This window comes from Centruroides vittatus, unplaced genomic scaffold (genome assembly GCF_030686945.1).
Source record: "Centruroides vittatus isolate TY-2023 unplaced genomic scaffold, ASM3068694v2 contig_18, whole genome shotgun sequence".
Lineage (NCBI taxonomy): Eukaryota > Metazoa > Arthropoda > Arachnida > Scorpiones > Buthidae > Centruroides > Centruroides vittatus.
In genome coordinates, this window is record NW_027121101.1 from 7,990,610 (window position 1) to 8,003,429 (window position 12,820).

Genomic DNA, 12,820 nt, shown 5'->3' on the forward strand with positions numbered 1-12,820 from the left:
AAGCTGATAAACTTCTGGTAATTTCCTCTTACTATACCATATAAAATCTCAAATCTGTTTTGACATTTGACATTATAAATATAAATAAGTAGCTATAATACACTAATAATGTAAATGCTAGCATTTACATTATTAGTGGATTATAGCTACTTAGTTGATATTAGTGCTTAGTGTTATGCTAGACTAAAATTAAGGCATAACTAAACAAAGAACTGTTATTGTGTTTGTGTTACACATGTATGTATCTGTATTTAAGAATTTCCTGTGTAATCTATGTTTAGTATGGTTGCTTTCTGTAATGTGATGTATGTTCTGTTGTTAACACCTAATGTAGAAACATTAGGTGTAGACTTTTGTATAGTGTATATGGTATGACACCATGTGCTAGAGAGGATTACGGATACAGTAAGTACTCCATACATTCCCATCAAGCACTTTATTTCATGGGAAAGTTTTGAGTACTTAACATACCAAAACAAAAAATTTTGTATGTTTTGAATATTTGAGGATGTATGTGATTTGTTTGTCAATCAAAGAAATGACTTGTCATCTGTGATTATGGTTCAATCATAGATAAGTCTGTATTTGTAATATGGTTGCAGAGAGTGTACGGCTGCTTTCACATGATCTGGTTTAAAACTATGACCATAGTTACCATTAAAGCACTATAAATTACCATTGAATGATTTCTATGGAGTCTTTCACATGATATTGTCATGGCAAAATCACAGTGTGTTTTATATTGCCAGCCCACATGGATATTTTGCTGTATATAGTCAAGATTACTATGTATGTCTATACTTCCACCTGTAATGATTGTTTACATCTAATTTATTACATCCAATGACAATTGAACTGAATTGATAGAATAAGGCAATTCAAAACATAAGCAATCTGCCAAGGGGGTGACTCCCAAAAGACTTTCTATGGTAAATTGGTCCCTGTTTAAGTATTAAAAACATGATGAAAATCCAGATAACTCTGCATGACCAGCATGTTGGTGAGGTACAATCTGTGACCAACTATCAATAGAGCTGTAGAAAGGGGGAAAATGTCCCAGCCCAAAAACAGAGAGAAAATGCCATGATTTTGTCAATAGGCTCCTAGTTTCTTATAGATATTTCACTTTCTATACTTTTAGTGTAGTGGATCCAGAGGGGGATGTAAAAAAGAAACAATATGTCTTGAAAAATTTTTTACTACCTAAAACTTTTTTTTATAAAACATAATTATGGAATATTTTGAATTTAAAAATATATACATAATTAAAGTGCTAGTTTTCTATTCTATGAGTATAATATTCACTGCTATAAAAATAACTTTCAAAATTGACCTAAAATATACAACAAAAAGTAATCATCAAACAAGAAAAATTGTTATATTATTACTAAAAACAATTACATTATTTCATCAATTAAAATAGTGTACAATTCATCCTGTACAAATATAAATTATTATTATAATAATTTTTACTCTAAGATTTTTAAAAAGTTTACAAAGAACTTTTAAGACATTTTTAGTGAACTAAACAACAGATTATTCAACTTAATCTTACCAGCATGACTTCTGTAATGATACATCAATGTAGCTTGAGCAGTAAACTTTTTATCTTTACATATTCTGCACTGTAAAGGACCACGGTCTTCTTTTTTCTTATAACGCAAGGCCCTAATACATTTCAAAGCTAATTTCTATATAAAAAGCAATATTAATTATGCAGTAAACAAATAATTTCAAAAATTATATTTGAAAAAGTAAATACTTTCTTTAAATAAGACAAATTAAACTAAAAAATCAGTATAATTATTCCAAAATAATAGGCACAAATTTAGGAGATGTGCAAGAACATTACAGAAGCATCTTTTTCAATATTAAGCTTTTTAATTTCTATTTTAATTTAATTATATTTATTCAAAAAGATTTTCTAAACCATGATTATTGTGTAACTAATAGTATTGTATTTACTCAAACAATCTGCACACTTTTTTCCAAAACTTCACAAGAAACCATTTATTTGAGTGCAAAGTTTATTTGAAACAAATATGGTCACACCATCTGCAAAGTTCAGGGAGTTTCCAGTTACTATGCATTTTGCTTACTATTCTAGTGATAAATACTGCCAATAGCTACAAGTAATATTAAATGTTTTGGTGCAACTAATTTTGTGAAAATGAGGATAAATAAAGTAAAACTAAGACTGACAGTAAATAATCTTCTTTATATAGCTATATTACCTCTTAGTTTAATTTTTAAAAATGGCTGACAGTAATTTACATAGTAAAATATTGAAAAAATACAAAAAAGTTTTTTTTGTCTTCATAATCTGTCATTCCACAGTCACCATTGATGATTCAAAATACATAAAAGTTCACTTACAGAGATGATCTTTTATTTGAGACTATGCCTCTGCAAAATCATGTAAATTGGTAAAAAGAAAAAAAAACATCTTCTGGTGACAAATACCATAAATTAAGACAAATAGTTCATTAAAAAACAAATAAAAGGTTGTCTCTGTAAGTGAACTTTTATGTATTCTAAACTGTAAATGGTGACTGAAACAATGGATTATGAAGACAAAGTATTCTTCAATATTTTTTACTGTTAGTTTAAGCTCCTGGTCTATTAGCAGTTTTTCTAATTCAATTCAAATTATACAACATAAAGAAGTCTTACTTTCATGTAATTAATAAGTTGATTCATTATAAAATACATTAATACAATTGCAGATAATTTATGTTTATCATATAAATTACTTTTCTCTTGGAATTTTTATCTTTTAATACCATGTAGACTTGTAAACTGAGTGCTGCCATATTGAATACTACAAAACAGCAAGAGTGAAATTTGCTATTGTATTACAACCATAAATTAGCAAAATTTGTAAATATGTAATAAATTAAACTGATAAAGATTTTTTAAATCTTAAAAAATGAGATGCACAGGATTTCTTAAGGGTGAAAATTATTTGAGTAAACATGGTATTTTATACAAACTGTACAGCAGAATAGTATCTGCTGATACATATAAGTATCACTGCTAAACCCTTAGATTTCTGGTAAGATACGAATACACAAAATGAACGAACATTTTCGATCTTAACCAAGATCATCTTCAGGTTCTTGGATCTCTATTGTTCCAAGTATGGAATGTCAAGATTTCGAACATTTTGAATACAAATTAATTTTAACCAGTATGGAATTAAGAACAAAGATTTGAATTAATGTATAGAAAAAGTCTCCCATATCTGTATATTAATGCAGAAGCTCACCCTTATGGGAATAATACGTAATTATTAATGGAGATGCTCTTCACATGTGTATCGCCAAATATACGACATTGTGTTTATTGTCTTTGAAATTTATACAATTCCCCGACCTGCTTGCTTTGTAAATTTTGAGGGTTTCCAGGGCCCTGATGTGGTTTGTCTGGAATGATTTTCTTATGAGACTGGTGTTTTGTAAGTCAGCCCACACATTGGGGTCTGTGGCATATGTTGACAGGGCAGTGGTGTGCCTTCTTTTTTCAATGATATTTGTGTTCCATGATTCTTTTCTGTACAGAACATTTTGTCAATCCAATGTAGACCAAATTTCTCTGAAACCTGTGGTCCCTAATTGGGACTGTACACCCCTGGTGCACTCAAATTACTTGGCATGTCCTTCGCATTCCTCAGTAGCAAGTAAATTGTTTGCATCCTTGTGTATGCCAATTTGGTGCCCTTCTTTTGTGTTATTTCCCTGTATAAGGAATGCAGGTTTTTGTTGTACTCTATGACTGTGCGTCTTGCATTAGGGTCCTGATCAGGAATCCTGTTGAGCCCCCCTAGTCTGTAGAGGTGCATCACCCCATGTGTAGCCTACAGAAGTCATGAGCTAAACCACGAATTAGGTCTCTTTTGTACCCATGATCTGAGGCAATGTCCTCTAGGTGTCTAAGTTCCTTGACCGTATCATCCCATCTAGAGTTGTGAGTAAATGCCCAATTTGTTAATGCCCGGAATGCCACAATCTTACAGGTACGAGTCCTCAGAGTTTGCCGGTATGTATAATGGCAAGAAGCTGGGTTTGTAGTACACCCTTGTCTCTATCTCGCCTTTGCTGAGCTGAATGGTAATGTCTAAAAAATGCACACTGGTTGTTGACAACTGATCTAGTTTGAGGGTGAGGCCATATGGGTTGTCATTCATGCTGTCTAAAAAATCGTTGACATTCTGCTCCTTTTTCCAGATGACAATAACATCATCTATGTACCTCCAGTATATAATGATTTCAGGTGTAAATCTGGGGATGACCTCTCTCTCTAACTGTCGCAGTACTAATTCACATAAGTTGCCCAAAAGGGGGTTCCCCCATGGGTACTCCCCTTTATTGCAGGTATGTTGTGTTGTCAAACCTAAATATCGAGTTGTAGCACATGAGGTGCATAAGCTCAAGGACTTGTTTGCATTGTGCCGATAAGCTATACTTGGCCAGTAAGATGTCTCTAAGAGTGCAGAAGCAGGGTTGCAGTTTAATGGATAGATATATTGCCTCAAAATCAAGTACAGAGATGTGGTCATTCTCTGTTATCGGTGTTCGCCACAATGTGTCTATCATCTCTTTTGAGTTCTTCACCATAAGGCATAATCTTTCAGATGTTCCACTACTATATGGTGTACCTTGTTCTCCAGAATCTTAGTGGGAGGTCTTGCTTTGTCTAGGATTGGTCTGAGGGAAGGTGTAGGTTTGTGTGTTTTTGCAAAAGCAGAGAGTCTGGGTGTGTCCAGTGAAGCCACCACTGCCTTGTTTAGGCCCTGCGTCTTGGCAAGAGGCGTACTTGTAAACCACACAACTCAAGCCTGTAGCTTATTCTCATAACACTCTTCAACTGGTTCACAGTCTGTGTCTACGATGTATTGCCACTTCATTGTCTTGTATGTTGCCTCCTTGAGTAGAACTAGTATTCTGCTTTTATCATCTCTCAGTAAAACAACTTGCTCATCCACTAGCTACTTCCTACTCCTTCTTACTTGTCTCCAAATATTCCCTCTTTGTGTTTTGTGGTTGATAGAGCATATTTCCATGGTGGCTCTCCATCTGTAGTATTCCTTATGCACTTCATCCATGCCAGAGACCAACCTTTCAATATCTGGCATCACAGTTTTAAGTGGGAATTTTGTTGAGTCAGGCGTATACATCGGTCCGTGCGACACTGTTTCGATTAGGAAATCCAGGGGATTAACCCCCACTTGAAACTGTGACGCTAGATATTGAAAGGATACACATGTGAAGAGCATCTCCATTAATAATTACATATTATTCTCATAACAGTGAGCTCCTTCATTAATATACAGATATAAGGGACTTTTGTCTATACATTAATTCAAATCTTCGTTCTTAATTCCATACTGGTTAAAATTAATTTGTATTCAAAATGTTCGAAATCTTGGCATTCCATATTTGGAACAATAGAGATCCAAGAACCTGAAGATATCTTGGTTAAGATTGAAAACATTCATTCATTTTGTGTATTCATATCTTATCGGAAATCTAAGGGTTTAGCAGTGATACTACTGTCATTTTCTGAGAATATACTAAAATGCTTTTTGTGACAAACATTTCCTAATATCTAAAGGTTTGCTCAAGATGTCAACTGCTTTTTCTTATTTCTGCAACAACAGCTGAAAGAAGTCTTCCTATTTAAGAAAACTGAAAAGATATTTAGCAAACACTTTCTAAACTTTCTCTGGTAGGAATGGTCTTGATATCAGGGCATATGGACTTAAGTGTTGAAGTAATTGATAAATATGCCAGTAGCAGTAAAGAAAAAAAAAAGAAAGGGAAACAAATTAATTTTATAAAAATTTGTCTAAACAATTTTTCTTCTTAAGAAACAAATTTGAAAAATAATTGTTATATTTAATTTCTATAATTTAATGTTACATTTAAAGTTGTGCAGGTAATTCTTTTATCTATGCAACAATCATATTTTATTACACTTAAAAAAAATTAAGAGTATTTTCAGCACCACTTTAAAAAATTTGAGATACGTGCCTCTTAATTAATCCTAGATGCTTTTTATTGTGCAATGAGTTAATTAAATAAAAAATAAAATTAATAATTTCAATAAAAAATAATGCTAGCAAGTACCACAGTAAACAAAGAATTTTTGTATTACCAGTCACCATTACAGCTTAACCATTATGGGAAGACAAAGTCTCTCAATTCAAGAAACTTTCAATTATAAAACTCTCAAGCGAATTATTTTTAGGCGACACTGTTAAAAAACCACGTAATCAATCATAGATACGTTTGGAATTATTTAATGTAATAAATAAATAATAATTAATTGAAATAACTGATGATAATTGATTACTCTTTTGATACACATTTGAATTTTCAAAGAGTAAATAAACTAAGTTATTTGATTCTGCTAAATTTTATCCTGGGACATGGCCTCTATTAGGCATATCTGTGGATAGTCATTCAATTACTTCTTCAGATATGGCAGACAGAGGAGATGTAAATAGGCTTAATATACCACCTCCAAGTGCTTTAAAGACTGAAATGGCATATGTAGAAGATGATCATGAAGATGATATGAAGATGATCAATGTCCTCCTTATACAAGCATTATATTACTTAAAACTTCTAATTAATGATGATAGTAAATTTGATAAAGAAATCCTAAAAACAGAAATTATTAAAAAGATTTCATCAATATAAAACTCCCCTTGCTCATCACTAAAAACTTAAACATTAAAAAGAAGATTAAGACTGCAAATCCAAGACAATTTAAAATTTGGCAAATGTTTTGTTGAATCTGGATTATGCAAATGTTTTATATTTATTCAATACTACTATATAGAATGAAGACTTGGACAGTAACAAAAGGAAATGAGAATATAAAAGCCTTTGAAATGTGATTTCTGAGAAGAATGTTAGAGGTTCCTTGGACAAAAAGAAATAAATAATATATCAAACTATTAAAAATAGCAAAAAAGAAGTCTAAGAAAGTAATAAAGGAGAAGAAAAAGTTGGCTATTTTGGACATATAAGCCTACAAAAGTTACTTCTAGAAGTGATACTTGAAGGGAAAAGGCAAAAAGAAAGAAAAAAAGGGGAACTAGATGAAAAACATTATAGAATGGACTTTCATAACTTTTAAGGAAGGTACTAAAAAGCTGTGCTGTAATTCATGGTGAAACACATCATGGAAAGAGAAGATTCTTGAGAGTCAGAGAAAGTTTATTCTTTGAGAATTTTGCATGACTATATTTCCACTGTAAAGAGATAAAAACGTGCTAGCAATAAGATAATAAACATTTCTTAATACATTTCTTTTTTAAAGGTATCATTAAAAATGGACAGCTTTTAAACTCATTAAAGCTTACTTGCTCACTTTGGAGCATTTTTTAACTCACAAAAGTTGGTTTGTATATGTAATCAAACTTCATAAATATATTAATATAGATTTAAGAACAACACTAATATTAAAGTAACAAATACCATGATTTTTTGGCAAAATATTTGTTTTAAAGTTTTAACAAATATTTTGCCAAAATCATTAATAAAAAATTTTAATTTTTAATTAATAAATTTCATTTACTTTTGTCTAATTGAAAAATATTTTTATCTTTACACTTGTTATTGTAATTTATTGATTTTATTATTTTTTATAAATGAATTTTCCATTAAAATATTGAAAAATAAACTTATTTTCATAAATAATTGAAATACCTTTTCCCATTCAGGAGTTCCTTCAATATTATGATTTTTTGAATTGTCAGATGTTGTCTGTTTTTCTTTATCTGTAGAATCCTTATGTTCAACAATAGTAGAAATTTTATCTGAAACAAGTGATGGTATATTTTCACTGTCCTCTTCTGAATCTGATTTCAATTCTTCAGCAATAATAATCCTATTAATTCTACGTATACGAGTTTGTTTAGGTTTCTGGATAACTGATGAAGAACTCTCTTCAGTATCTTGTGCGCATGACATTTTTACCATTTGTTTTGAGTTATCATCTATAAGAAAAATTCAATTTCAAATCATAAATTTTTTCTTTTTTTTATATGAAGTAATATGATTATAATTAAAAAAAATAATAATGTGAAATCTAATTGCTAATCTAATATTGTATAAATATCATGTATTCTAATTAGAAGATCAATTTGTAACAATTATTTCATTCCAGTTGGAATAAGCCAATATAACTTTGTGACCAATATCATTCTTAGTTAAGTATTAAAGTTGCCAATTGATATAATAAAATAAACTAACTAAATACACTTTGATTCTAGATATTATTAAAATAATCTACACTGTCAACTGGATATTCTAGTTACAATTTTAGAAAAGTCTTTTATGATATTATATCAAGTTTTAAAGTTGAAAAAAAGAGAAAAAGACAGATACTTTAAGGCAATCAAGAATTTAACTAAAAAAAGGAACATGTTTTGATCTTTGCCTAGTCCAGCTTTAGTTCATCATCTCTGACATGGATATAACAGAAGAAGAAACACTCATAATATGTGATTATGTTAATCTGATTCCATCTATTAAAATTGAAGCAACTCTATCACCAGGACTGCAACTTAAGTGGTGCTGCATATAAATTAGCTTCAGATTACTTGAAACTCTTTTTATTCAACTCCTACTTTTCCTGGAAAGACAACTTTAAATGGAAATGGAAGCTCAGAAATTCCCATGGAGTATCCAGTTTACAGGGATTTTGCAAAGATAGTTGTCTCTTGGATAGAGAAGCCAGTTATAAAAACACACAAAAATGTTTTGCCACTATTTTGATAACTTTTTTTAGCATTTGACACTCTGATGAATGCTTAGAATTATTCTTAAAAGATATTGATGATGATGATGACAACAACACACCATTAAATTCACACTCCTAACATATAAAAAGCATAAACACCATTAAGCAATTGTGAGCTTAAAAGACACTTCATGGCAGGCATCCTTACGATCTGGCCCAGGATTTTGTTGACAAAACTGTGTCAAACAGCTGGTTAGCTCGGAGATGCCTCTTTGGGAAGACGGAAGGATTCGTGATTGCCGTACAGGATCAGGTCATAAATACTAAAAACTACAGAAAACATATTCAAACATACAACACTCAAATGACACATGCAGAAAATGTCACATCATGCCAGAAACTATACAACACATCACTTCTGATTGCAAGCTCTTGGCACAGACATAATCAAGTAGCAAATATAATACACCAAGAGCTTGCAAACACAAATTATTAGACATCCACAAACCAAAACTACAAATACATCCCACAGACAGTATTGGAAAACAACATACACAAAATGTACTGACAGAGCCATAACCACAGATAAAACAATTTACCACAACAGACCAGACATCACACTCATTGACAAACACAATAAAATCCTTTTAAAGTAAAGAATTAATAAAAATTCGTGGCCGGCGTTAATTACATTTAGTAAATATAAAATATAATTATGACATACAAAGATAAAAAAACTTTGCTTTTGTCTTTCTTTATCGCCATTCACTCCATCGGCAGTCCTTAGACGATTCACATAATCTCGGAGACGACCTTTCCTTTGAGGCTACAGCCTCCGCAGAACAAATGTAAAATCAGGTAACAGCGTCATCTGGTGTTATCGCCACATTCATAATATTACACTTTTAAAGTAAAGAATTAATAAAAATTCGTGGCCGGCGTTAATTACATTTAGTAAATATAAAATATAATTATGACATACAAAGATAAAAAAACTTTGCTTTTGTCTTTCTTTATCGCCGTTCACGAATTTTTATTAATTCTTTACTTTAAAAGTGTAATATTATGAATGTGGCGATAACACCAGATGACGCTGTTACCTGATTTTACATTTGTTCTGCGGAGGCTGTAGCCTCAAAGGAAAGGTCATCTCCGAGATTATGTGAATCGTCTAAGGACTGCCGATGGAGTGAACGGCGATAAAGAAAGACAAAAGCAAAGTTTTTTTATCTTTGTATGTCATAATTATATTTTATATTTACTAAACAATAAAATCCCATACATTGTAGACATATCCATTCCAAGCACTCACAATATACAAAACAAATGCACTGAAAAAAATCAGCAAGTACACGGCACTCACTCAGGAAATAAGGCATCAATAGGGTGCTTATCAAATCTGTCATTTTCTCCTCTACAGGTGTCATACCACACACCTACACAAAAGCCTCGAAACATTAAAATTGAATAGAAACATATACATCACACTGCAGAAAGCCACTATGTTGAATACATGTCATATTATTAAGAAATTCCAGAATACAGATACACACACACTGACACACTTACTTAATTTTTGTTTTGTTTGGTTGCTATGCCTTGACTCTGGTCCGGCATAGCAGTGTCAACTGAGTATAACTCACTACACCCTACATAATAATAATATCAATAAAAATAATATAGTGGGAATAAAACTACAATCTGAACATTTTAAATTTGCTGATCAACTACTAAGACATACATTTCAAAAATAAATGAAAATTTGCCACAAAAGTATTTTGCTAATGCACTTCTGCAGAGTTGTTTATACAATGGAAATCCTACAACAAAATTCTTATAAACTAGCAACACCACATTTCCTTATAAAAAGAGCAATCATATAACTCTAACTTATAGAAGACAAAAATGAAGAATTACAAAACATTGCAGTTAACCATGATTTTCCTGAGAAATAAACTGACAAGCTTACATCTTTATTAACTGATTACATATCAAACTTTACCAACGCTAACAAAACAAATCTATACCACATAACAATTACTGGTTACCCTATGTATAAACTATTAAGACCCATACACCTGGGATTCTTTTCACAAATTTATAGTAAAGAAATTCTATCAATGATGCACATTTTAAGAAGAAATAAAGACATGCACAGAATTGACAATGAAACAGGTGTCTATATTATATACTTAAAAATTCTGACTACTATTATTATATCAATTTCCCTGTTGCAACAGAGACAAGAGAGTCAACAAACACTACACAGCCATTAGCAGACAAGAAAATAGACTCCAATGCATTAGTCAATGGGCATGTGATTCCAATGTTATATCTCATTACCTTTTATTAATTAAGGAATGTAACATCGAAATACTAGAATGCTAGAGCAGATATACAATACATATACAGTACTTGTTCTTCCAAAGTAACACAATAATCAATTTACTCAATGCTCAATGCCTTATACTGTGTAGACTTTGTCAATAGATGTTCTAGACTCATGGTTACCAATTTTGATAAAAGGTTCATTTTAAAAACTTGCCATACCTCTACAGTCCAATAAATTTTATGAGCAACACGAAGTTTAGTTTAGAACTGCACTAATTAAAAAAAGTCATTTTATTCTATCTTTGTATATTAAAAATTGAATTCCTGATAAATAAGATGTCAAATTGCTAAAACAAACCTTTTTATTCTAACTTTTTAAAAAATTTTATAAATACAGGTACTTCTCACTTTACGACCAAATTCCGTTCTGACAACTATGTCGTTAAGCGAATTGGTCGATAAGTGAGGAGCTTGCGCCAGGAATATAGGATCATTGTAAAATTATACAAATTATGCAACAAACTTCAATATTCATGAAAAGACTATTATAGTATGCTTAGTGTGCATGTCACCATACGCCACTGACCGACACTCAAGCCGAGAAAGGGGATTCTCTGAATTGCAGGTCAAAACTCGATTGGTCATAAGTGCGAGTGGTTGTTAAGCAGATAGGTCATAAAGTGAGGAGTACCTGTACACTGTCTAAAAATTGATGTATCTTAAAGCTTGCATGCAATAGTTGGAATGATAGTAAAAAATAAAAACTTTATTATAATATGACAGCATAAGGAGACATCATTAAAGAACAGTTTTTGTTACAAATCAGAAAGTGACAAACTCAATCTGGCAATTAAAATAAACTGACCAATATCAGAGATTGCTTTACAACTTACTAACATGCAATATTTGTGACGAAACTGTTTTTCAATGATGTATCCTTATACTATGATAATGTAATGAATTTATTTCTTTACTACTATTCATTGTGAAGAATTTGACTATTGCATGTAGGCACTAATGTGTGTTGATTTTTTGCAACAGTGTAGTACAAAAAAAATAAATAGATTACAAAATAAAGCATAATATAATTTTATGAAAGTTCAATTTTGGTGCGAGTAATGACATTTTTACTTTGAACTACTTGGTGAAACTTTGAAGTATAATTGGTACAACTGATTCTCATAGTAGGTCATGAAGGTGGACAGAATGTCAAATTTAAATACTGCTTTGTATTCAAAAAAGAAAATGACACTCTCAAATACAGAATTAATTTATATTGCAATCTAATACTCCAAAGATGGTTCATAATCCTGTAACAAACGTGAGAGAGCTTTTATCACAACACCAAGACAAAATATAGTATGTACAACTGGCACAAAAGTTTCTTTGAAGGGGCAGATTACAATAGAAAAAAATCTGTTTATTGCTATTTCATTACTTTCTGTGCACTTCATGGTAATTAAAAAACTGAATTGTAACAAGCATTTTATATTCATTAACACACTGTGCTAATTTTTTACTGATTTTAAAAAATACTTTGAGGAAAAAAAAAGTGTTTTTGCAGTCCAGGTATGACCACAATCCACCATTTGGTAAACCCTACTCTAGATATTTCATAAAATATTCAAAATGTTTCCCATTTCCCAAGTTTATATTTTATGATGACAGTATATGTACAAAAGCTGACACTTACGTACCTTAAAAAGGTACCTTAGACGAACACATACTAATTAAA

General features: G+C 31.1%; 1 protein-coding gene across 2 annotated transcripts in view; it reads right to left on the minus strand.

Annotated features, from left to right (window-relative positions):
* Positions 1–12,820, minus strand: part of LOC136969652 (uncharacterized) — a 77,030-nt gene that overhangs the window by 15,076 nt on the left and 49,134 nt on the right. For both annotated transcript variants that reach the window (XM_067263935.1, XM_067263936.1), the window contains exons 6-7: positions 7,719–8,008; positions 1,556–1,691 (exon numbers count right to left, since the gene is read on the minus strand). In XM_067263935.1, coding sequence (XP_067120036.1) covers positions 1,556–1,691; positions 7,719–8,008 — 426 coding nt within the window. The remainder of the gene's footprint in view (positions 1–1,555; positions 1,692–7,718; positions 8,009–12,820) is intronic.